At 45.9% G+C, this 27,103-nt stretch overlaps 1 protein-coding gene across 7 annotated transcripts in view; it reads left to right on the top strand.

Moving 5' to 3' along the window:
• LOC105506940 (core histone macro-H2A.1) overlaps positions 1-27,103 on the top strand; it is a 66,773-nt gene that overhangs the window by 9,932 nt on the left and 29,738 nt on the right. For 4 of the 7 annotated variants that reach the window (XM_011935248.1, XM_011935245.1, XM_011935247.1 and 1 more), the window contains exons 1-3: positions 1,026-1,400; positions 20,144-20,250; positions 20,680-20,877. In XM_011935248.1, coding sequence (XP_011790638.1) covers positions 1,229-1,400; positions 20,144-20,250; positions 20,680-20,877 — 477 coding nt within the window. In that variant the 5' untranslated portion in view covers positions 1,026-1,228. Of the gene's footprint in view, positions 1-1,025; positions 1,401-20,143; positions 20,251-20,679; positions 20,878-27,103 lie in introns of those variants that run through there. The other 3 variants (XM_011935242.1, XM_011935246.1, XM_011935244.1) reach the window with 1 other exon arrangement.

Raw genomic sequence — 27,103 nt, 5'->3', positions numbered from 1 at the left:
GTACGTCAATGCTGTGACGTGCAGCACATGGGGCCCTGAGGATGAAACAGCCAGATCCCAACATTTGTGGGCTGGCAGAAGGCAGAGGCAAGTGAGAGACAATGGAGGTCCCAGCCAAAGGGAACAGCCACTGCCCAGGCAGGGAGAAAAGAAGTGGAAGGGTATTTGGGGGGAAACCTGTGTGGCTCCCTGTGTCCTAGTTTAGACCACAAGTGGCCCAAGGCAAAGCTGGGCAGATGTGCCAGGCCTAGATTTCTAGGGCATTATATGGCAGGCCAAGAGTCATGGTTCTATCTTGAGAATTGTCGCAGCCACAGAAAGCTTTCAGGCCAGGGCCAGGGCATGTTCAGATATGTGTGTACCTAGATTGCCCCACCCATGGGGGGGAGTGGATTAGAGGAGAGGGGGCTCTGGTAGGGAGACCTTCTCAGGAGATGTTTGTGACCACTTGATTAAAATAGTGATGACCAGGATCCCATCACTGGAGGTGGAGAGAAAGAGCCCCACAAGAGGTGTAGAGGAGGCTTTTCCTTTGGACTGGGTGACTGAATGGGGATTGGAAACAAGGAAGGAAAAACACCACTCTCTCTTCTGTAAAGATTGGCCCATCCGGTGGACTGGAAGTGCTAAGAGGGCCTCTTACCGCAACCTGGCTGTACACTGTACTGACTCCTGTAAGCTGTTCTTGCCTCTCGCAGATAAAGAATCATAAGATAGAGACACTGCTTTCATCAGAGAATCTAGGTATCTGCCTTTACATCATCTTTTTAGGGAAAGGTGTCATAGCTTTTTTTTCTTTTATGAAGCCTTCAGTAAATTTATCGGCCCCAGTCTCAAGTGTATGAAAATGCAATTGTTAAACAAGTGTATAGAATGTGGCCAAGAAATCCCATTTTCCTTTTCATCATGTGGCATAATGATAAGGCACTTAAGAGCAGTCATTGTCAGTGTAACATTTAAATGGAAGTGGCCAATAAAATCGATGTCATGGTATATATTGTGCAAAGCCAAGCCTTTCTTTTCAGGGATCAAACTGCTCCAGCAGAGTGCATCACCTGGACTCAGAGGGCTCCGCAGCTACAGACAGTGGCATCTGCATGCAGGCCCAGTGCCTTCCAGGGGACCAGAGTGTATCTGGAAAGGGGACATGTGCTGTCCCCAGCCACCCTGACTGGTGTGCCTCTTGCCTTCACAGTGTGCTCACTGATCCGCCTCCAGGGCCACCGCCATGTCGAGCCGCGGTGGGAAGAAGAAGTCCACCAAGACTTCCCGGTCTGCCAAAGCAGGAGTCATCTTTCCTGTGGGGCGGATGCTGCGGTACATCAAGAAAGGCCACCCCAAGTACAGGATTGGAGTGGGGGCGCCCGTGTACATGGCCGCCGTCCTGGAATACCTGACAGGTGAGTGTACCTCAGTCAACCCAGACACCACCTGGCATTGATACAGAAGTTCTCATAGTTCTCAAAAGACCACTTTTGTTTCTTTTATTTTGAAACAGCTCAAACCTACAGAAAAGTTACAAGAAGAGTACAAGAAACATTTTCACCTAGATCTAGTTGTTAACGTCTTGCCTCGTCTGCCTTATCTCCCCTCACTGTGTGTGTGCATGCAAGCATATATGTGGATATTTCTGTATTTATTTTTGGCTGTTATGTAGTCCATTTTGAAATTTCCTCAGTTGTCCCAATAATGTACTTTATAATTTTGTTTGGTTTTCTTTCCTGATCCAGGATCGATTTCAGAATCATATATTGCATTTGACTGCCAGTTTGTTAGTCTTATTTAATTTTGAACAGTTCGCCAGCTTTTAAAAAATCTTTCATGACATTGATACTTTTGAAGAGTCCAGGCTAGTTGTTTGGCAGCATGTCCTCCAATCTGGGTTGGTTTTAGGATTAGATTCAGGATGAGCATTTTCTTAGGAGAATGGCATCAGAGATGCTGCATCCTTCTCTGTGCATCACGTTGGGAGGCACCTGACTTGGTTTGTCCCGTCACTGGAGATGTTCTGCTTGCTTATTCAGTTAAGGTGGTATCTGTTGGAGTTCTGCACATCCCGTACCACAGTATTTCACCCAGTGGCTTCAGCAACCCTTGATGATCTTACCTGAATTTGTTATTACAGTGGTGGTTATAAAACAATGGGTTGTTTTTTCATTTCTTGGTGGTTATAAAATAGTGATTTTTAAAAGTTCTTTTATTTCTGCATTTCTTAGTTGGCATTCTTTTGTAATAAAACCTTTCCCAGTGCCCTTCCTCTTTTTTTTGAAGTATCAATGTTGGTTTACAGATTTTTTAAAATTTAGTAAGTTATATTTATTTCCTTACTTTAATGCTCACATTACCTCAAATTTGATCTTCAAGCTGGTTCTGATATCCTTTTGCCATGTCTCCATCAATTTCTATACATTTTCTTGCCCTTCTAACACAATAAGATATTCCAACCTTACCCTGGACTTCCCTTGCCCCAGTCTGGGACTCAGCCTTCTCTCCAAGGAGTCCTTTGTCCTGTTCACAGATACAGTCCTATTTGTGGCTTCATAGCAATTGTGCAAAGCCAGCTGGGAAGGGAGGGAGACTACCCCCATTTTTAGTGATGAGAAAGCCAGGCCTCCAAGCATAAAGGACTTGTCTGGTGTTGTATGCAGCCTGCAAGGGGTTGAGAAGGGACTCCAATCCTGCTGTCCTGTCGTAATGCTTTTACTGTGTATTGCCTGAGACATGATCAGGTGGGTCTGTGGGTGCCAGGAAAGAGTACTCTGATTCTTGGAGCCACCTCTGCTACAGCCAGAAAGGGGCAACTCAGCAAGATAGGGTACCTCTCCCAAAGTGATACGGCCAGGCAGCAGAAGAGCTGGGTTGTTTCCTGCTCTCTCAGTAAGGCAAGGCCAAGGGTTTCCCCATAGCAGACATAGTCATCAGGAAGGTAAAGTTTTTGTGTTCTGTTGAAAGCATCTGGCCATGAAAAGTAATAATGTTAGATTTAAGTATTTGTACATATTTTGGGACTTTTGACTTTCTGCTTAGCAAAGACTCTTATAGGTGGCAGGCCTGGTAATGTGAACTAAGCACGATTCTTCTGTGCAGATGAGGAAACAAGCCCAGAACTTAGGTGACACACCCAGGAAAGCTATATATATGTCTGGCAGTCAGCCAGGGAGACCGGGAGAAGTTGCTAGATAGGAAACAGAAGACATTTTAGTTCTTGCCTAGTTAGTGTACATGCTGTGTGACCTAGAGGGAGTCACCTAACTTTTCTGGACCCCAATTTCCTTACAACTCAAATGGAGTCAGCTGTCCCCACTCCAACTCCAGGCTGTTGTCAAGGCCAAAGGGGCTGTGCGCATAATGGGAAAGCTAATGTGCTACACAAACCCAGGCAGCCCCTGGCTCCCAAATGCCATGATGCCCATTCCTGGGATGTTCACAGAGACCATCATTAGGTCAAGTGCAACCTCAGTGTCATTTCTTCCATCTAGCTTTCTCTTCTCTTTTGAAGGGCATGAGAAGGCAATATCATTGCTTTGTCATATCTCAGGCAACTACTACCTGTGCTGCACAGAAATCTGTGTTTTCCTGATCTGGGCATAGCTGGTTCTGAATCTGAGCCCAGTGCTCCTGAGGTGGATGTCAGCGGTCCATTCCCATGGGGGCTAGAGACCTTGACTCAGTGGCTCACACATCCATCCTCCCTATCCCCAGCTATTGTGGGTGTATAGGAGAGGTCACAGCAGGGCATGGGACTGGCCAGGACAGCCCATCACTATCACTGGAAAAGTAGCTCAGAGCAGATCCTTACTCTGGCATCAGCCACATCAGCTCTTGTATATTAAAGAATAATATGTATTTTTAAATTTTATGAAGACCTTCCAGCAGGGCTGTAGTTGGCTGAATCTGAGGCATTTCCTCTGCCTGCATGTGGCACTGAGTCATTGGCATGACCATACCTGCCCCCAACATGGAGCCAGGCCCAACTGACCTCAGGAGCATGTCCTGAGCAGTTAGTGCTGTGCCCAGTCACTGCTGTGGTCACTTAGGTCCTGTTTTGTGATGGGAGAGGAGCCAGACTCTGGGGACATGTCTACTGAGAATGCTGCTGTGTTCCACCCCTCAGAACAGTGCCACACACCCACACTGACTGTCCTCAGAAGGTGGCCAGCCCTTAGCCTATTGGGTGGGGATGTGGGAGCACATGGATGTTAGACCTTCTGGGTATCCATCCACTTAGAACTTTGTTTTTTGGTCCTTGAGTGAGAAGGAAGTATGTCCAAGCCCTCTTTCTGTTCTCCTCTTCACTTTTGTTTCCCTAAAGGCCTTTTTCTCATCACTCCACATGTTGTCTGCCAGGCACCGTGCTAGGCTCTGGGTGAGAGTGCAGGAGTGATCAGGGCAGAGTGGCCTCTGCTTCATGGAGCTCACACTCTTGTCTGGAAAAGAGACAGCCAGCCAACCTAGACAGTTTAGAGACTGAAAGTGTTGCAAGGAGTGAAAACAAGCCAAATGAGGGACCAGGCTGCTTGGGGGCTTGGAGATGAGCTGGCCAGGGAAGGCTTCTCTGAGGAGGAGAAATCAGCTGAGCCCTGGAGAGGTGCCAGCCAGCCCCGCAAGAACTGGGAGAGGGGCTCTGCCAACCACTTATCTGTCTTGATGTGCCTACTGGGTGCAGGCCAGCTCCTTCTCAGAACATGGGGAAGCTACAGAGAGAGGGAGAAACTGGAGTATCAGCCTTCACGCAGCTTAGGGTCTGGTCAAGGATGTGACCCCGACATTGTGTTCCAACACTCGGCAGACATCTGAGGGAAGTCTCACTCACTCAAGCTCTCCTTGCTGAGAGCTGTGATGTCCCTTGCACAGCTACAGACCAACCCATCCCCATCCCTCAAAGGCTTCCTGTCCAGAAACAGTTATAGATAAGAGAAAGGCTATGGTGATGCAGGACAACCCGTGCTGCAAAGGGGGAAACAGGACCACAAGTGGGTGTCAGGAAATGCTTTCTGGAGAATGTTTGTTAACCAGTTACCAGAGCTGCCCTGCTTGTTTAGGTGTCACTGAAGTCCCTAAGAAGGGATTGTTTTCTTCTCTGCATGGCCTGGACTCTTATAGGTGGTATCAACAATTGCAGGCATGGTGATGGGGTGTGCCACATGGAGGCCCATTTGAAGTAGCTGGGCCAGGCCCCCTGCCTTCCAAAGGCCCCTGTGGGAGAGATGGGAGGGGTCTGGATGCCCAGGGATTACTAAGAGGACTGCTGAGCTGCAGTGCCAACCTAGGACTAGGTGCTTCTGAAGCAGGGAACTAGCATGTCCTTGGTGACCAGCTCTGGGGACTACTTGGGGTACACTGTGTTCTACAGCTGGGTGATTTAGAGTCTGGGCATTGGTGCCAGAGCTGCCACTTCTTACTTATGGCTTAGGCAAGTCACTCACCTCTCCATGCTATGGTTTTATACTCTGTAAAATGAGGATCACAGTAGCTGTCTCATCAGCTTCTTATGAGGCTGATGTGAGAGCATGCATATGACGTCCTTATCTCATGCCTGGACATTGTAAGTGCCCAGATATCAACTATTAACTTTAGGGTTAAAGTATGAGAGAGGAAGGGAGTCTCCAGTAATCTTGTTCCTTTTTCTGTCTCTTGTCAATGACCAGAGCCTTCACACTCCTCTAGCAGGCACCCGGCATCCTCCGATAGCAGATGCCCCAATTTGAAGCTACCTGTGGGTACTTGGCCGATCCTTGTGCAGTTTATGGAGCCAGCTCCTGACCTGGAGAAGAAGCAGGGTCACATGAGTGATCTTTAGCCACTTTACAGACTGGATGAGGCCCAGCTGTTGGGCTTGACTACATCCTGAAATAAAACCCAAGGAAAAGGGATGATTGTTAGAAATACACCTTGCCATCTGGTTTTGGCTAACAAAGTGATGGTCCTCATCCCAAGTTTCAGCTTGTTTGACTTCCAGTCTCTAACTCAGATCAGATGTTGCATATCCCTTTGGTGGTAGTCATAGGGCCACAACCCATCCCTGCCTCCATCTCCTGGAAGTGGGTAGAGAGAGCCTGTTCCTGTCAGCAGCACATCCTGTTAACACTGCTACTCATTTCAGCCAACATCCATCTCACTTGGCATTTCTGATGTGGGAAGGAATCCTACAAGCTTGGAAGATTGAGGTAGGCAGAGCCTGCAGTTGGCTCTGTACTTACCTTGAAAATAAGTCCCAAACCTCTTTACCACCTTCCTATCCAGGACACTCAAATGTGTCCCGGACTCAGACAGCTAAAAACAGAACAGGAAGAAGAGGACAGTCAGGCTTGGCTCTATGATGCTCCAAGGCTCTAGGAGCTCCCACATCCTTGCTTGTTTGCATGAGTGCACCTCCCTTAGACTAACTGACGCTTCAGGCCAGAACCCAGCTAATGCTTGCTAGTACCTTCTTGGATACTCATGCTGTACTGGGTCTTATGTCACAGCATTTGCTGTGTTCTGCAAAGCCTGTCCCTCACCCTGTTTTCCTAAAATTAAAACACACACACACACACACACACACACACACACACACACTCACCACACACCACACCACACAGGAAAGGAAAGATTAAGAATTTTAAGGAGTCAAGGGGTTACAACTAGAGAAAAAATACTGAAATTGAAACTCCATTGGGTACTCAGTGTGCAGGGTATATTTAAGTACATGTTCCCTTTTCTGGTTATGTGAGTAATTTGAAAATTAAGAAACTAAAACTCATTCATAATCCTACTACCCAGATACAGCAGCTGACATTTAATGCCTTTTGTGTATGTGTAAAGGACAGCCTTTAGTCTAATTGTTTTTATTAACATATGCTATTGATGACCTTCATTGACGGCCAGTCACAGAACCATCACAGTGCATACTCTTAAGCAAATTGTGAAGTACTTTAGGAGGTGCTCCCCACATAATCTAAGTTGCCAATCTTCCTTCAGTCTCCCCTGGGAATAGATGATTCCATGGTGGATAAACATTCACTGAGCATTTGAAAAAGAATCAGTTCAATACTATGTGTCTTTGACATTTCCCTGATGATGTGGTATTATATGGCCAGCATTATATGGCCTATTATATAACAGACTCAAGTGGGTCAGGCCTCAGGGTTTGAGGCTAGAGCCTGGAAGCCACCAGGAGGTGGAATTCCACCAGTATTTCTCTTTCTTACCCAAGATGTGAAGGTGCAGCATAGCTTGATAACATGCTTCTCCCAGGGCATGTGAATCCAGCTGCAGAGCTCATAAACAGTTTTTATCTGGTTCTTCATGGTCCTTCTAAAGAGTCCATGAAGTTGTTGAAGAGAGTGTAAACATGATCTGAGCCTACTTTGTGAAGCAATGGGCCCATTTTCCCCTGCTCTCCCAAGGCCAGCAGTCAGACTATAATATTTGGATCTGAGAGGGGAAAGACTTTATTGCTTCCTCATACAAATATTTTCTTCCACTCTATGGCTTGTCTTCTCATTCTCCTAACAATGTCCTTTACAGAGTAGAAATACTTGATTTTCATAAAGACCAGCTTAGTAATTATTTATGGTATAGATTGTACCCTTGGTGTTGTGTCCAGGGAGTTACTGCCAAACCCAAAGTCACTTCGATTTTCTCCTATGTTATCTTCTAGGATTTTTATGGGTTTGCCTTCTACATTTAGGTCTATGATCCAATTTGAGTTAATTTTTGTAAAGCTTGTGTCTAGACTTGGCTTTTTTGCATGTGGATGTCTAGTCTAGTTGTTCTAGCACCATTTGTTGAAAATCTCATGCTATCTTGAAGATAAGCCGTGTTGCCTGGAAATCTTCAAAAGTCAAAGGAATCTCACTGCTGTCTCATGATATCACTTTGAAGGGCAAAATGCAACTGTTATTTCTACCATCAGGGTCTGCAGATGGGTAGACAAGTTCCATATGAAGGGTTCTGCTTTTGCTTGGGCCAACGGACAAGCACACAGGCACAACAAAACCTGTTTCTGGAATCAGGCAAGGAAAAAGGTGTGAACAAAATTAAGTGTGCCTTCTTTTCATCTAGACCTTCCATTTGGTATCTATTTACTTCCTATTGAAGTACATCCTTTAGAATTTTATTTAGTGAGGGTCTTTTGGTGATAAGTGTCCTCCACTTCTGTTTTTGAACATGTCTGTCGCATCTATAAAGTTTTCAGCCATCATTTCTTCAAACAGTTTCTCTGTACTAGTCACTTCTTATGGAACACAAATTAAACCTATGTTAGTATTTTACTCTATCTTCTGTATCTGTTAATCTCAGTCATGTTTTTAATTCATGTCTTTCTGGACTACTTTCTGGATAATTACTTTTCATCTGTCTTCTGGAACTATCTTCATTTTTACTAACTCTTTTCTCCAGCCGTATCTAATCTGCTATATTAAACAGATTGAGTCATTGAATTTTAAATTTCAGTCATGATATTTTCATTTATAGAAGTTGTATTTCATTCTTTTTTGAATCTACTTGACCTTTTTTTTTTTGAAATAGGATCTCACTCTGTTGCCCAGGCTGGAGTGCAGTGGCATGAACATGGCTCACTGCAGCCTCCGTCTTCTGGGCTCAAGTGAGCCTCCCACCTCAGCCTCCTGAGTAGCTGAGACCATAGGTGCATGCCTCGTCGCCCGGCTAGTTTTTTGTATTTTTTAGTAGAGACGGGGTTTCACCATATTAGCCAGGATGGTCTCGATCTCCTGACCTCATGATCCGCCCATCTCGGCCTCCCAAAGTGCTGGGATTACAGGCTTGAGCCACCGTGCCCGGCGATTGGCCATTCTTTATCATCTTTTTTCTCTTCATTTTAAGTTTTACTTAAATATATTTCACATGATTATTTTATAATCATTATTTAAATAATTCTAATATATGGAATCTTTGCATCTATTTCTGCTGGATTTTGAATCATTGTTAGGAAAGCCTGCCTCCTTCCAAAGCTGTAAAGACTTTTCTTCATGCTTTTGCTCAATATTTTTATGGTTTTTCACATTTATACTTTGACTTATTTGGAATTTACCATGTTGTGTGGTGGGAGATGGGATCAAGTTAATTTTACTTCACGTGGTTATCCAGTTATCCAAACAAAATTGAATATTTCATCTTTTTCCTGTTAATCTGAGATGCCACCTTTATCAGACATGAAATTTCTAGATATAATTAGGGCTATTTCTAGATGTTTATTTTCTGCTTTTTTTATCTGTCTTGTTATATACTTATTTCCCATATCCGGTAGGTCTTTGTCTTTTTACTTTTGTTGAACTTATTTTCTCTAATAAATAATAACACCAATGGTAAAATTTACACGCTATCAAAGGATATACAGTGAGACATGCATTGCCCTTCTGGCTCTTTTGCATATCCAGTTATCTTCCCAGGAGATAATCCATGTTACTAGTTCTTACATATATTATATGTCTCTTAAAAGATGATCTTTTCCCTTTTTATTTAAAAATAAATCTAGAAAATAAAATGCAAAAATACAGGAAATGAAAAGGATAATGGGCACATGTAGTATGCAGAGGCTGTCTTACTTATATTTGGGCCAAGATCTTGGGAGAATATGAGATCTTTGATCTGCCCTTAATCCCTCAACACCCCTAGACCCCCTCAGCTAACTCAAGGCTGACATGTGACTGTGAGTTGAGGCCTGCCTGGATCTTGGGCCAGCCTGGGGCTGCATTCCCTGGGATGCCCCTTGGGCAGCCTGGGGCTGCGTTTCCTGGGATGATAGCTTTATAGTTCATGCTGCCTGCTACGAACCCAGGTGTGTGTTCTAAAACATGAAACTAGGCCTGGGCCTTGGAGAACCTCCCTTCACTGCCATCCTTAATCACCACTGACCACTGCAGTGCTTGGTTCACTTGTTTAGTAATTTGTTTGGAATGACTGATTGTGAAAGAGTTAGGTGCAAAGTCCCAAGCTGGGTGCTGGGGTCAAAAGAATCATGGTTGATTTCCACAGATTTGTAGGGTGCCTGTGATGTGCCTCACATCAGAGCCACATTAGCGACCCCAGGCCTTCCCCACCCCTCCCTCACCTTTGTAGACAGCTCCCAGCACAAGGCCAGATAGTCTGCAGCTACATGGTAAATAGTTTTTTATTGAAGGCTAAGAAGACCAGTTAGAGGAATGATGAGTTTCACGGGGAGGGAGGATTGGTAATGTCAGATGCTACCAGGAAATTGATGAGTATGAGAATTAAACTAGACCCCTGTATTTTTAAATGAAGCATGATTAGGATTAACACGGGGGCAGAGTGGGCCACACCTGTGTGAGGGGAGGTACACAGCGGGTCAGCTGTTGCTGGCAAACAGAAGGGAGTTAGAAATGTAGCAAGGGCTGATCCTCATGTCTGCCAAAAAAAGCCATGGAGGTCTCGGCAATACCTTGAAAAGCAGAGGAAATCAGGAGCTGCCCAGCTGATTAGAGATAGCAGTGTCCCAGGAGTGGGACCCAGCATCCCAGGCATCCTCCATGGATGACCATCAGGATGGGCTTCTAAAAGAACTATTAACGCTTTCTCACTGAAAGGAGAAGGAAGTAGGTAAGAATTCTGCAAATGTCTTCTCTCCCACTGTCTTCCTGCTAAAATATCAGCAACCGATAGAACATATTTACAGTGTTTTTGCTTGCTTTCTCCTGCCTGAAGGCTTCTATGTCTAGTCAAGTCAACCCAGAGTAAAATCTCCTGAAAGCAAAGAGCCACTCCTCAGAGCTATAAATAAACTCTAGCAAGAAGACAAACCCAAAGGGTATTAATCATAGTTAGCCTCCCTCTGTCTCTTCCCACCAACCCCTTCCAGGTCTGGTTGCCAAGAAGATGACATAAACCCTCCTTGGATTTGCCGGACTGCTTCTTTCAACCTACCGCTCTGACCCTGGCTTCCCTCCCTTTCTTCCTCCTCTTCCCACCTCACCTGCTTCCTTTTTAGGCAAGTGCATCTTCCATTTAGTGACCTGAACGTGTGGGTTCCCTGGCACCCAGTGCTGGGCTCTTTAGAGGCCCATAGTGGCGCCTGGTGCTGAGATATCCTCTCACGGGGTTGACCTCACCCCATCTGCCTACAGGGGACACTCTGGGTTTTTATAGAAGGCACGTTCCCTGCAGAGCTGTGGGAACCATGTGAAAACAAACCCAAGGCCTCTGGAAATGGCTGATGTGTTGGTTTCCCTTGCCATCAATATCCTGATTGATGCTCCTTGTGGTAACTGGTAGCTGAGGTAGTCTTTGGTTCACATTTATGTTGCCTCTATAAATCTGAGTATTGACTGCTAAAAGTCAATATCTGCTGTTCATTCAGAAAATGAGGGTACTTGACTTAACTTGAGTAGCATTGTTTTTCTTGCCCTTTTACTCCCACCCCAGGCCCTGGCAGTCTCTAGTTCATATTCTAACTGTGGCTTGTAATACTAGTTTTAGGGACATGGGGGGAAGTGCTCTGAGTTCTAGGTAAAGGTGGAACAGTTAAGTTCCAAAAATCTGCCGTATGTTGAACAGTTACTGTGTGCTAGGCACTGATTAAATGCTTTACATTTGGTAACTCATTGAATCCTCAATCCACCTCTCTTTCTTAGCAAATTGAGGCTCAGAGTTTAAGTAACTTCTCCAAAGTCACACAGTACAGAAACCTTAGCAGTCAAAGGAATTGGACCCCAGAGCACTTCATTCACTTTGCATTTCCTTTGCCTTGAAGCAGCTAACGGACACCTCAGGAAGACTGGTAAATGCCCGGTCCCCATGACTGGCTTGATGAAGACACAGCCTGAGGGGACAGACTCTGCAAGAGTCATGGGTGATTGCCAGAGACATTTCCTGTGGCCTGGTATGGACAGGGAGGACAGGATTCCTGCAAGATAGGCCTTGAAGGACAGGCAGCCCTGGACAGGGATGAGGAAAGTCTAGAGCACGCAGACAGGAGGTGGGTGTGAGCACAGGAGGGGCGAAGTCCCCTGGAGTGACATGTGCTGGCCTGCAGGGAAGGAGCGATCTGGTGCATGTTGGAGCTGCTGTTGTAGCAGTGGCAGAGCAAGCGACGTACTGGGCAGAGAGCTGCCCTGAGGAGCCACAGCAGGCCTCGGAGAGGGCAGTGCCCAGTCAGGTGTGGGGAGCTTGTGTCACTCAGTGGTGCTGAGGAGGACTGGAGATGGAAAGCTTTGTGGCCAGTGTCCTTTATTGTCCCCTTAGCGAAGAGGAGGTGGAATCCTAGGTGTTGGAGCTCAGGCAGATCCTTAGACAAGTGGCCCTCAGTGTCGCGAATCCACACAGGCAGACAGCACAGAGGCCAGGCTGGTAAAGACCCCAGGAGCTATAGTCTCCTCTCAGGGGCCTCCCTTTCTGTGACACACTCACACTGCTCTGAAAACAGCCATGAAAAAAGAGTCTTCACATGCTCAGAACCTTTTTTTGGGAGAAGCAGGATTAAGCAGGCTGGGGCAGAGTGTCTGAGGGTAAGGGTGCTTGTGACCTGTGGTACCAAAGGCCAGCTGGGGCAGTGGATAGCAAAAGTGCCTGCAGCTTCTCATCTATCCAGCGTTATAATTATTTTCATTTTGAAAGGAAAATATACAGAACATAAATTCAAACAGCACAAAAGGGAGTAGAACAAAACGTCTCCCTCTGAACAAGTCCCTGATTCTGCTCCCAGTGGGCAAAGCTGCTCCCCTGTCTTGATGAACATGTGTAGCCCGATCACAGACGTCGTCGCCTCCCCCAACACAGCGCAGCCCACGGAACTCACTGTTCTGCTCCTTGCTGTTTCCCTTTGAGTCCATCTGGGAAATGGTACCATGACAGGGCTCCTTAAATGAGTTTCCTCTTTACATTATACTCTTCAAATCATTTCATTTCAGCAGACATCGCTGATTGTTCAACCCTTCCTGAGATGAATTAAGAACAAATGGCTGTGGTTTTCCCTATCAAAACAAACATACATATTAACCATTTCCTTGTAACTTAATTGAGAGTCCTTGACAGCAAGTGATTGGTGGGTCAGAGAGTCCTGCCCAGCTGCCAGCCAGGCCTTGGAGTAGAACAGATTTCTCAGGGCCTCCGCAGGCACCTTCTCCTTCCCCGGGCCTTGACTTCTACTGCCTGAGCCCCTGGCTCTACACACCCTGCTGGGGTCAGACAAAAGCCCCAGATCTCTTCCCAAGGTAGAGATGCCTGTGGGGGCATCCTGGTGCTGTGTTCCATCAAGGCAGGTCTGTCTGGCAGCACTGAGGTTAATCGAGTTCAAGTGCATTTTTCAAACATATGTTAACTGTTAAGCATAACAGCAAAGAGTAAACTATTGGCAGAGGAAACATCAGGTTTTCTTTTGCTTTTTTCCTCCTTTTGGCACAAATCCACCCATCCAAATCATCCAGTTATAGATAGAGGAAATCGAGGCAAAGGAAGTACAGTTTTCTTCTTGTAATCAAGCTTGTCGCACTTTTTTAAAGAGTGCAGTTGTAGCCTCAACAGTAGTAGCTTGAATTTACTGAGTGTACTAACCATTTTACTTGGTAACTCATTAATTTCATAAGCCTAGAGGTAACCTCAGCTATCACTCCTCCTGTATAGAATAGGAAACAGGTTTAGATGCACTTGGCCACGTCTTACAGATAATTGCAGGAGCAGGGATCCAAACCCCGACAGTCTGTCAGCAGACCCCGGGCTCTCACCACAGTGCCATTCATGGTTGCTGCCCTCCACTGCAGACAGAGTGGGTGGCTGAAACAGCACTAGAGGTGAGGAAGGCAGAGGAAAACTTTCCTGACAAGGAAGATATTCGGGCACTGAGTTGGGTTGGTGGGTTAGATTAAGGTAATGTTTGCTAAGAATCATAGCTCCCTTTTGTTATTATGTATAATGTAAACTTTGAAATAGGGCTGAAAGTTCCAGCCAGTGGAGCTTACTTTACAGGTTCCCAAATTAAGCTGCATTTCCATCTTATTGGGAGACTTTGTGCGAACGCAGAAGACAGGACCAAATGCTGTCTCTGAGACCCCTGGCTCCTGGACTTTTAGGAGGAGTCTGCAGTGGGCTTAACAACAGTAGATGAGTTTGTGTCAGACTCGGAACCATCTTTGGAATACTACTTTCAATCACTGCTATAGGTTTTATTTTCTCTGTGGAATTCTGGTTCTTTTGAGGCCCCTGGGACAAGCAGATGGAGAGCTTTGCTGTGGCCCAGAGCTCTGAGCTGATGGCTCGGCAGGCTTCAGACCCTGCCACTCACCTCCTGAAAAGGTGGGATGGGGGCCGTGGATTCTGGGATGTGGCTGCAAACACTCGGAGCCACCAAGGGAATTGGAGGAGGTTGTGGTGTGGTCAGAATGCAGGAAGCTCTTAGCAATCACCTTCCGACTGGGGTTGATTGGGTTAAGGCCTTCTGGAATGGTGTGAAACAGTTCTGAACTCAAACGACTGCTGATGGAAGGATGATGAATCGAAAGAAATACAATAAACAGATTGCTTGTCATGTTGGCTTTGCAGCAAACATGTTTTCTCCTTGGGATTATGTGAACATTTGCTTTTCTTTGATTTCTGGTTGTTATTTTCAGTATTTCTTTTGTTAGATGAGCTCTGTTTTACAGAGCTTCAAACGGCTCTGTTAAAGCCCCCGACTCTTTCTTATTGCAAGGGCTGTGTTTAGAGTTTGGCTCAGCCTCAACACATCACCTGTTAGCTGTTAGGAGTCTAATTCTGCAAACCATGACTTCATCTTGCTGAAGGAAGATAGACAAAATGCTTCAATACAACAGATATGTTTTAGTTCAAGACATTTGGAAAAAAGAAAAGGGACCCTAAGCCTTTCGTCTCTGGCTGAACTTGGAAAGTAGACCTGTCAAAGGTATTCATGTTCAGACGGCTGGTCTGTAGTCAAAAAGGCTGCCAAACCATGCTGTTACCCAAGGATGTGGGAATTTTGTCAGGCGGCCTTAAAACAGTCATGTTCAATGAAGCTGGGGAATGTTTGGCCCAGGGTGCCCCTGCAGGGCTTGCAGCTCTGAGGAGAGGGGATATGTTGTATCATCTAGGCCACTACAGATGATGGTGCCAGCTACTCAGTAGTTCCCGGAGACTGGCCTGGCCGGAAGTGAGAACCAGAGGCTTATGTGTTTTGAAAAACAAAAATCTTAGAAGAGCTAAGGAGCTGGCCAGTTTGCTCACCATTCAACCTGTTCCCTTTGCACCATTTATAATTGGGAACTTTACCATACTTACAATCCTCTTCAGAGCAGACCCTAAGCGCCTTGGGCCCCAAATCAGTCTAGTATTGGTCATTGGAAACAGACTTTCACCGACTGAGAAGACTTGGCTTGATGGGGTGGAGAACCTGGTATGGGGTTCTGTTTCTTCTAATTGTTCTTTTTCCAGTTTCCTCCTGTGGTTTCTTACGGATACCATTTATTTTGGTTACAGCCTCCAGGCTGTGGCTCCTGAAAATTCCCTTCAAGGGAGGATCCAAGGGCTGAGCACTGGAAACTCGGGAGAAAAGGATTTGTGTTCATAGATCTGGTGTTTTCCTGGTTATCTTTCTCAAAATCCCTTTTCTTTTAGACCGGCCACAGACAAAACATTTAGAGACACACAAAACCTTCCAAAATATGAAATGAATTGAGTGAAAGAATCCACCCTCCCCCTTGTAGGAAGGCATAGGCTCCATTCAGATTGAGGCAGAGGCTGAAGCTGGCTCTGTTCTAGCCTAAGAGAAAGCCCTCCTTGCTGGTGGGGATGTGAGGGCCATCCCAGTGTGCATGGGGGGCAGGCAGGAATTACTGTACAGCCCTGAGCCTGGGGCCTCCATTACTTTGCCCTCCATATTATTGCAAAGCGGAGGATCACTTACAGGGAAGAAAACTACATCGGGTCATCTTCTTTGGTGACGTGTGCCCTGCCCCAATTCCTCAGCAGTCAGTCACCCTCTCTCCCCCTCCTACTCCCTCCAATAGGAACATGCCCTGGAGAGCAGATGGGAACCGTTCCATCTTACTGAGTTGCTGGCATTTTGCACCTCTACTTTCTGCAGCAGACAACCCTTTCTTAGCTAGGAAAGCCCTTTACGATGGCTTTTTCTAAACCTGGACTAAGGATGAGAGGGTGGGTATTACTGATGGTTGGCAAGGGATGAGTGTGTGCTCTAGGTTACTGCTTTTGTTAAGTTGAGCACCCTCCGTCTTCCCTGGCCTTGGTGAAATGCCCCGGCCCTCTGCTGCTGCAGCGCAGGAGAGGGGTGGGGCACTGAACATACTTCTCATAAAAGGTGTGTTTCTGAGGTGCTCTGTCTTGTGTGTCCCTTAACGATGGGGTTACTATGGTAACTATCCATCTGAAAAAAATGCAAGAGTGAACAGAAGATAAAGCTCTTGCTCAACTAGCTGGAGGGTGGATCTATGCCCCTCTTTGTTATCCCTCCTCGACCCAGCTCCCTCCTCCCTACCCACAGGGCTGAGGGCCCACTCTGTGATTGTAAGAGTATGGGGAGGCAGTAATTTTGGCTTGCACAGATCAAAGATGAGCTGGGGTTTTGCAAAAAGGAAGAGTCTTGGATTTGGGGGCTCCTTGGTAAAAAGCAGCAGAATGACATCCCTGCCCAGTTCTTTCCAAGGAGCTGAGATGCTCCTTCCTGCCCCTCCTCATCCACCTTGCTACTCACTGTCACTTACAGGTTGGTCCAGTGTGGCATCCCTGATTCCCAGTTGAATAGCAAAACACGAGCACAGTCTTTCAAGTTTCCCTAGTGGAGAAACTGAGTCTACTGAACTTTCAGTCACAAAGTAAGAGCCTAAGAGGGTAAAGCTTGCAAAGCCAGGGAGAATGTCCTCTAGCTCCTGGAGAATCCAGCTTCAGGTTTCTCAGCCCTGTGTGCTTACTTCTGGGCTACTCCATTGCTTTTTTTTTCTTCTTTACATACTGCCTGCCCTCACCCAAGTCAGGGGCCCAACCACACTCTTCCAGGTCTTTTTATCCATCATCCTTATTTTTCCTGCACAAAAAGAAAGTGAAGGCAGCACTGCAGAAAATAAAGACCACATCCCTCCCCTCCTCCCCCACCCCCAATGGCCACTGGGCCTTCTCTCAGGGAGGGCCTTCCTCCAACGTTTTGGGCAGGAAGAGGAAACAGGCCACCTCCACTTTCCTGAGAAACTACCTTCAAACGATTTTCTTGCCAAAGGGTTGGACTTAGGACTTAGCAAAACAGGTCACCACTGTGGGCATTCTCCTTCTCCCTCCCTTTCTCTCTGTTAATGAGGGGGCAGGTAAAGCATTCTTAGCACATTATGGTCAAAAGATTGTAATCCATCAGCTACCTCCTGTATATTCTGGCTCTGCAGATACCGATGGCCCAAAACTTCTCTGTGGCCTCCAAAAGGGGAAGGTTGAGGAAGGGAGGGGAAGCCAGCAAAATGGGCTACAGCTCCGTGGTGCTTGATGTGCCTTTCAGGCCTTCCTGCTGCGAGGATTCTGCCCAGGGCCCATCATGGCTGACTCTCCTTCCTGTTCCATTGCTTCCAGGCTCTGTGCTCTTATTGGGCTTAGACTCTTGGTTTGGTGTCCTCTTGGGCTGTGGGCAGGACAGTGGCATTGCGGATGTGCTCTCCCGTCCGTGAACACAGGAGAATGAAGGGCAAGCTGGGCTGGCCAGGCAGGTGCTTTTACATTCACGGTATCCAGGGCCCAAGGTCACATAGGCATCACAGGCACCTTTTTGGCCTGGCCAAGATGGTCCCATCACTGCTGGGCATTGGGACACTACCACGATCAATGATAAGGTAGCTTCAGTGAAACTGCTGTGTGGCCATCTCCCTGCTCCACTGGTAAACTAAACTGTGCTGACACTGGTACAGGGAAAGGAGTAGCTTTGTGGAGATTGATGGGTGAAAGTGGGAAATGTGAGCCCCTCCACCAGATTCCATGTAAGCATTGGCTATCTTGCCTTCCACCCTGTCTTGGTTTTGTGGCTCTCACACGTATAAAGTCCAAGTAAGGGACCCTGTGGCATTCTTTATCACTCGGTATCACTGGCATGTGTATCCCTGCAGGCCTGGGAACACTGAGAAGACAGGGACCTCATGGTATGTTGGGTCCTTCCTGCCAAGCACAGAGTTGTGTGTCATCAGTATGGTGGTTACCAAGCAAAGGAATTCCTGCCTTGGATTTAGGGGGAAACCTGCTGTTTCAAGTGTGTCTGATCTCCTCCCATTCCCACCCCCAAAGCTAATATGAGAGTTTCCTTGAGTAGCCAAGCAGTTTTTTAGCTTTACACACATACAGCAGATTTTTTGTATTGGGTTGAGCTGTTAGTACCTCTTAAAAATGTATGCCCTGTGTCATACTGTAAATTTTTAACACATGATTTTTATGCAGCTAGAATTTTGTTCCTAGTTATTTCATAATGATTCTTGAGTGCTGATGTTGCTGGAGAAATGTAAAGTTTACAACATAACTAAATATTAGAAATTCTTTAGTACTGGAAGGAGGTCAGACTTGAGTTGGGCCCAGAAGGGTAGCCTAGAATGACATCCCAGTATGGGCAGAATTGCAGAAGTGGAGAATATAAGATCCATTCTGGGTCTATCCATATGTGTCACTAAGAAAACAAGGAGACAGTGATGAGGTTGACAGGTTACCAAGAGAACTGTAATGCCAAGGAGAAAACCAGGTCTTGCCAAAGGGTACTTCCTAATTCCCACCATCTTTGGTGCTGTGGAAAACCTGTCTTGTCTTGTGAGACTGTGCCCAGGTGGCAGGTAAATCAACTCTAACTTAGTACTAACTATGGGTTATGCTCATAGCCCTTCTAGTTTTTCTTTTCTCTCATACATTTCATTTTGAGAAACTTCAGACATACAGAATGTCAAGAATACTTATTTCATCACCTTACATACTTATTTCCTTGTGTTAAGAACTTTTAAAATCTATTATTTTCACAATTTTTAAATATACATGATTGTTAACTATAGTTACCATTCTGCACAATAGATCATTAAAACTTCTAACTGAAATTTTATGTCCTTTGACCAACATTCACCCTGACCCCACCCCCAGTCCCTGATTACACATAGAAATGAGTTCATGCTATATTTGTCCATCTGTACCTGGCTTATTTCACTTAGCATAATGTCCTCCAGGTTTATCCATGTTGTTGCAAATGACAGAATTTCCTTGAAATTCTGTCTTATAAACATTATAAGAATGTTCTTATAATCATATACCTGGATTTAACAACTCTTACCATTTTGCCATATTTGCTTTATTCCTTAGAGCTTTTTCAGGATGGAGGGCAAGTTGTAGGCATCGAGATGCTTCACCCCTAAATACATCAGCATGTATCTCCTAAGAACAAGGGTGCTCCCTACAGAATGGCAATACCATTATCACACTTAAGAAAATTAATAACTCCCTGTGTCTGATACCCAGTCCACATTCAGATCTCTTCAGTTGTCTCCAAAATGACTTTCCTAGCTTTTATTAAAAGAATCAGGATTTCATCAAGGAGTGACACATTATATTTGGCCGTTATGTCTTTTTAGCCTTTTGAATCTACAATACCTCCCCGCCCCCCCCCCACACACCCTTTAAAAAATGTATTTATGACATTGACTTTGTAAAGAATCCAGTCACATCCTTCTAGTTTTGCATCCAGATGTGCAGGCATTCAGCATTAATGTAATCAACAAAGATTGGTTAATAGGCCTCCTCAACAGCAAGCCATCCTGTCCTTGAAACCCTATAAGCAGACATGGTATACTCTCAGGGACCACGCTGAAGACTTTGGGTTTGGCCCTGGTGACATCTGCAGTGCTGACTACAAGCACCCTTTCTGGGAAATGGGGGCTGGAACTGGGTTCAGATCTCAGCCCTCCCACTCACTCACTGAGTGATCTTCAGCTGGTCCCTTCTCCTTCCTCGGCTTCAATTCCTTCATCTCCCAAACAAGGGCATTGGACCTGGGGCTTCCTAGGTCCTACTCAGCTTTGCCATTCAGCACCTCTGTGACTCTGCCCACAGCTTTTCACCTCAGGGTAGCTGCTTCCCGAAGTGGCTGCCTGTGCCCATTCCTGGCACTGTGAACATGGGAACCAGGGCGGGGACACATGGTCCTCTAACATGACCATACACTCATCTCTGCTCCCCACAGCGGAGATTCTGGAGCTGGCTGGCAATGCAGCAAGAGACAACAAGAAGGGACGGGTCACACCCCGGCACATCCTGCTGGCTGTGGCCAATGATGAAGAGCTGAATCAGGTATGGGGCTCTCCCATCTCCCACTGGTGTTTGAGCAGGTGGTCATACTGCCCAAGAAACATAGCTGAGTGACTTTGGTGTTGGCTGGTCATAAAGGTGTGGACTGCAGGATTAATTAGCAGCTTCCCTGCCTCCCATGGCAGTTTTTCCCCAAGGCCTTATTGGGAGTGTTGGGGGAAGCAGGATAAAACAAGGTATTTGGCTCTCCCGGAAGGAGAGTGATGATCTAAATTCCATTTGAGTGAGGGACTCTGGGGACTGGATCCCTGAGCAGGGAGCCTGAGTCCTGGCAGCATCCTCATGGAGGATGCCACGGAAGAAGGAGCTGCACCAACCCAAAGCAAAAGACTGTCCTGGGCAGGGCTGGCTTCTTGAAGGTTAGAAGCAGGGTATCTGGCTCACCATCTGCTATTCTGGTTTTCCTGAAAGCTGCTAAAAGGAGTCACCATAGCCAGTGGGGGGGTGTTACCCAACATCCACCCTGAGTTGCTAGCGAAGAAGCGGGGATCCAAAGGAAAGTTGGAAGCCATCATCACACCACCCCCAGCCAAAAAGGCCAAGTCTCCATCCCAGAAGAAGCCTGTGTCTAAAAAAGCAGGAGGCAAGAAAGGGGCCCGGAAATCCAAGGTACGTGATTTGGCTGGAATGTATGAAGTGGAATAGGATGGGGTACAGATAAACAGGGTTATCAGGGCCCCCCCGCCGTTCCCCCTGTGGGCTCATCCCAGTGATGGGAGAGAATAAAGGAGGAATATGTAGGAGCTGATTACACTCCAAAAGGGCTAATGCAATACAAGTAGCCAGAGTCAGGAGGCCCTCCCAGAGTCTGGACCCAGTTGAAGGACAGAACCCCTGTGGGCAAGGTGGATGGATGGTGGGCTTTCAGGGATAGCCTCAAGCTGGAAGGACTCCCAAGCTGGCCCTTTCAGGGAGATGCCCACACCTGTGGGAAGGGGGCTTCCCTGTGCTAGGAGACAGCCACCGTCTAGTCCTGTGGCCAGCTGCCTGCATACCCTGATGCTCAGTTGCAGAACTCCCGTGTTGCCGTGGCTGCATGTCTTCCATCAGAGCGCTCCAGACAGTTCACTCTAGAATGGTTGCTTCTGTCAAGGAGGAAAATGGACGTATTACTCAGGTGCTTCTTCCTGGGTCTAACTTGGATTGGCTGGGTCCTAAGTGCTGGAAACCCTCTCATTAGTGTCATCTGATGTCGTCTTGGGTGGGGAAGGCCAGCAGACTCCAGGTCTTGATCCTCAGTGTAGAGGAGCACCCTCCAGAGGTCCAGGCCTGTAACTGCTGTGCTCACCTGTCGGAGCAGGAGCTGGAGACTACAAGGCAACTGGGATACATTTTCTGTGTTCCTTTGCCGCGTCCTACCTGTTAGCTGTTGTCAGAGCCTCCAGAGCCAACAAACAATGGACAGTGCCACCAAAGCTTGGTCTCTAAGAAAATGGAATCTAGAGGCTGCCCTGTTCTGAGGTACCCCTTAAGGAGTCCTCCTTCTGGCCTCCTGCCAGATCAGGAGGAAATTACCCCTGGCAGAAGGTGACCTCTGTATTTTGCAAGACTCTCAATAAGAAGTTCCTGGAAACACCCTGTGGAATCTAATGATGCAGTGTCAGGAATTTCTTCCTACATGAGCCCAAATCCTCTTACCTGAGTGAGACAGTGAGGACACCTTCCCAGGACAGGTTCAAGGAGCTGTGACCAGGTGGACAGAGCTCCTCCTGTGCTGTCAGCATGTCCTCTCCTTTGAGCCTGCCTGTGCCTCAGGCAGACTGGCTTTCACCCGCATGCAGGGACATCTTCTGTGACCCCCCAACCTTCTCACATCCACACTGTTGGTGGAGCTTTCTTTAGTTGAGGTGGAAGAGTCTGTATTTCTTTGCATACACAAAATCTAAATTCCTCTTGCCAACATGCCACCCACCCTTAGGCCCAGAATCACTCCCAGCTCTTTGAGAGAGAAATCCAATATTGAGGAGTGTCCTGTAAGTTATTTCCAGACACTTGCATTCCACCTAGCTCACAAGTCCTGGAAGAGGCTTGAGGCCAGGCAGGGATTTCACAGAATGCTCCACTGCTCATTCCTGCTAACTATAGAATTAGCAGATTGGACAGTTTCTTTTTCCCTTTCAACATTTGCAGTTGGGAGGAGGGCGGGGAAGGGAAGGCAGGAGGAAAGTGCTTGTGCAACCCTTTTTAAATGTTAAAAAGGCAATGAAGATATTGAATCTATCATCTTTTGATTATGAGCCCCAGAGACCTGGCTGCCCACAGAGCAGGGCCCTTGGTGCTGAGGACTAGCAGTGGCAGGACCACGTCCTCAGCTTAGCCTTTGCCCTGGCTGTGTCCTGAGCCATCGCCCTCCTTCATGCGTTCACTGTTGATATTTGAGTGGGTCTCTCATGCCAGTATCTGCTGGCAAACCTGGGCTGAATCTTGTTCCCATTACTCTAGTCTTTCCCTAGTAGTTTTTGTTCTATGACTTTCTGAACTTTCCAATTTACTAAACACTAGGAATTCATCTTACTTTTTGGACTTGAAATATTTGGAGCAGGGGTGTCTTTAGCTCCTAGTAGCTATATTTGGAACTTAGTGTTTCTAATAACCATATGCCAATAATCACTCGACCACTCAACTTTTCCCTTGATTACAAAAGCAGGAAGTCTGTTATGGTGGTCTGTTTTTCTTCCACACAATAAAACACATTGTCTGCTTACTGTACCAGTATTTGGCTAACATTAAACCCTGGGGGAAGCTGAAATTGGAACCGTGAACAGCTAATTTTCAAAACATTTGTTTAATGTAAATTGTGGTGTCAGCTCCCAGAAACAGCAGAAAACCCTGCATCTCTAGGTTTAAGTGGAATGTTCTGAAAATAACCTTTCCAGAGACATGCAGAGAAAGCGTTAGTAACATGCTAAAGCACTTGTAGTGAGAGTTGGTATTTTTCAGGTGTCAACACTTGACTTCCAAATCATAATTTTCCCCACAATTCTACATAATTTGGAGGTTTTGAAAATCTCCGGTTGTGACAGCTGAGTCAGCTATAGTGGAAATGGTTGGAGAAGGCAACAAACTGCACCAGGGGCTGGGTGTCCAGAGCCCTGGCTGTACACTAGGGCTCCTACTCTCCACTTGGGTGCCTTCAGGCAAGTCTGTTCCCTCTCTGTGCCTCAATTTACCTCCACCCATAGAATGATTGGGTCCATTCCAGCCTTACAGTTCAGTAACCATATGCATATTACATAATGTTTTTGAGTAGGGCATATGTATGAGTTTGAACAAAAAAGTATGCAGTAAAAAAAATTTTGCTCCCACTGTAGTCCCTCACCCTACTTCTCCCCAAGGCGCACTCAACGAGTTTTTATGTCTCCTTTCAAACGGTCTATGCGTATAAAAGCATATAGAGGTATAACTCCCTCCCCATCCTACTTGCTCTTTTTTTTTAAAATAAAAAATTATATGACCCCCCTATTTTAGCAGTGTGGCATAGTGATTAAGAGTGCAGGCTCTGGGGCTAGCCATTTCCTAGCTGCATGACTTTGGCAGGTTGCAGAACATCTCTGGTGTTCAGTTTCCTCATCTTTAAAAACGAGATGTAACACAAGGTGGTTGTGAGGCTTGGCAGAATTCATGAAAGTGCATAGAATAGTGTCTGGCACCTGTGTTCACTGCCCCCGTCACTCTCTGGGCAGTCCTTCCATGTCTCTGCGTGTAGAGCTGCTTTAGTGTTGCATGGGATGACTGGTCACTTACGTGATATATAAAACCAGTGTAGCCAGCTGAATTAGTCCATTCTTACACTGCTGTAAAGAAAGGCCCGAGACTGAGTAATTTATAAAGAAAAGCAGTTTAATTGACTCACAGTTCCACATGACTGGGAAAGCCTCAGGAAACTTAGAATCACAGCAAAAGGCACCTCTTCACAGGACAGCAGGAGAGAGAGGAGCAAGCAGGGGAAATGCCAGACACTTATAAAACCATCAAATTTCATGAGAACTCATTCACTGTCATGGGAACAGCTCAGGGGGGAACCACCCGCCATGATCCATTTACCTCCACCTGGTCCCACCCTTGACACATGGGGATTATGGGGATTACAATTTGAGGTGAGATTTGGGTGGGGAGCACAGAGCCAAACCATATCATCCGTCTACAAGTGGACTTTTAGATTGTTCTAGCATTCATTCTGACAAACAGTAACTGTCATGGTTTGTGGGTCTCTGTCCTCCCGTGCAAGTAAATGTGTAGGATAAAGTCCTCAAAGTGAACTTACTGAGGCAAAGAGTGAGTATATTTTTAACTTTGGCTATTACTCACTTTTAGGGCATTTTAACTACGTTAATCTCACAACCACCTCATCTTTTTAATGTTTAATACTGAGTTTTTAAAACATGAATATTCATTTGACCAATTTGTATCTAGTCTGTATACACTAGTTACTATTCTCAGTAGTGGAGATGTGGTAGAGAACAAAGTCCCTGCCCTCCCTCAGTGTTCAGGGAGGATGTGCAGATTCATTACAGAAGGCAGGAGGGAGTAGCTGCTATGACAAAAATAAAGTGGCATGATGGCAGAGCCAGTATTATTTTACATAGGCAGTGAGGTAAGGTTGCTGTCATGATACTGGAGTGGAGCCCCAGCAGAGTAAGGTATTTGGCCATGCAAGTGACTGGGGGCAGAGAGCTCCTGGCAGAGGAATGGCAAGTAGGCCTGAGGTGGGAGCATGCCTGGTCCCTCTTCCTCTTAAGAGAACGTGACAGGACTTGCCTGCGGGCTCCCTAACGTTTTTGTAACATGTATACTTTTGGCAGTGAGGGAAGCCTAGGGACCCTTACTCGAGATAAAGATTCCAAATGCATAAAATAAAATACCTAAAATTCAAAGGAAACTATGCCTAATTTTGTCCCTTAGGTTAAGATCCATCAGAATGTACACTAAGAATCATAGGATAACTTTTACGGGATCTCTAAGAAGCCAGTTTTTGCCAAACCTTTGAATAATAATGATCTCACCAGGGATTTTTTTAAACACAAACCGTCAACAAACCTCACCCTATCCCCATGTGAAAACTGCCCTACTAGATCATAAATACAGGCTTGCTCCTCACCACCCGGCAAAAGCCCAAGGTGATTTTCGTAGAGTGCCTCTTTTTCTTGTTGAGGCATAAATATTTAAACTGCAAATTGAGTGATTAATGTTCTGGTAAGGGAAGCCAGTGAAAGGAATTGGTTCGTTTGAGAAGCTACTATTACAAAAATTTGCTTGCCTTCTATTGAAATTTTAGGCTGTTCAAACATTAGAATAAGAGACTAAACATAGGTAAACGTGGGGTGATGATTTTACGTAAGTCTTTCTGGATGCTCAGTTCTACAGATTCTTAAATGTCACCCAGCTGACTCTGACCTAACAGGTTTTCTGCTCAGAACAAAGCCAGGCAAGTGTCCAATACGTGGAAATTTATGGGGTTGTAGGAAAATATAAAATTATAACAGTCTTTTTGGAACTGAAAGACAGGATTGCTTGCTAACTTTTATTTCCCCCAAACTGAGATATGAAAATAATCTACCACTTAGTATCACCATTTCATAGAAGAAAGGGCATTTTTTAAAATTATACTTTAAGTTCTAGGATACATGTGCACAATGTGCAGGTTTGTTACATAGGTATATATGTGCCATGTTGGTTTGCTGCACCCATTTACTCATCATTTACATTAGGTATATCTCCTAATGCTATCCCTCCCCCAACCCCTCACCCCCCGACAGGCCCCGGTGTGTGATGTTCCCCGCCCTGTGTCCAAGTGTTGTCATTGTTCAGTTCCCACCTATGAGTGAGAACATGCAATGTTTGGTTTTCTGTCCTTGTGATAGTTTGCTCAGAATGATGGCTTCCAGCTTCATCCATGTCCCTACAAAGGCCATCTGACAAAGGGCTAATATCCAGAATCTACAAAGAACTTAAACAAATTTACAAGAAAAAGTAAAACAACCCCATCAAAAAGTGGGCAAAGGATATGAACAGACACTTCTCAAAAGAAGACATTTATGCCGCTAACAGACACATGAAAAAATGCTCATCATCACTAGTCATCAGAGAAATGCAAATCAAAACCACAATGAGATACTATCTCACGCCAGTTAGAATGGCGATCATTAAAAAGTCAGGAAACAACAGGTGCTGGAGAGGGTGTGGAGAAACAGGAACGCTTTTACACTGTTGGTGGGAGTGTAAACTAGTTCAACCATTGTGGAAGACAGTGTGGCGATTTCCTCAAAGATCTAGAACTAGAAATACCATTTGACCCAGCGATACCATTACTGGGTATATACCCAAAGGATTATAAATCATGCTACTCTAAAGACACATGCACACGTATGTTTATTGCAGCACTATTCACAATAGCAGACTTGGAACCAACCCAAATGTCCATCAATGATAGACTGGATTAAGAAAATGTGGCACATATACACCATGGAATACTAGGCAACCATAAGAAAGGGCATTTTAATACCAAAACATTGGGAAGAGACATAATTTCAGACAATAGGCTTTATGAAAAACTTGGGCACAGTTGCTATGTTTTGAATGTGTTAACATCTCACAAGACAACTGTGCTGACCTTAAGCACCTGCTCTGTTGTCCTGTCGGGTGGGAACCTTGAAGGGAAAAGGCAGAAGTTCTTTGCCAAGTGGGCAGGCTATATAGGACCAGGCAGTGATGGCTTGTCTCTAGAGTGCTTTACTGCTTTCTAAGGCCAATCGTTTAATCAGAAACTCTCCAGTCTTAGTCTAATTTTTTTACTTTCCTTCCCTCTCCCTCCCCTCTCCCTCCCCTCTCCCTCCCC

Source organism: Colobus angolensis, unplaced genomic scaffold (genome assembly GCF_000951035.1).
Source record: "Colobus angolensis palliatus isolate OR3802 unplaced genomic scaffold, Cang.pa_1.0 Scaffold142, whole genome shotgun sequence".
NCBI classification, from domain to species: domain Eukaryota; kingdom Metazoa; phylum Chordata; class Mammalia; order Primates; family Cercopithecidae; genus Colobus; species Colobus angolensis.
This window is presented reverse-complemented; position numbering and strand designations above follow the sequence as displayed.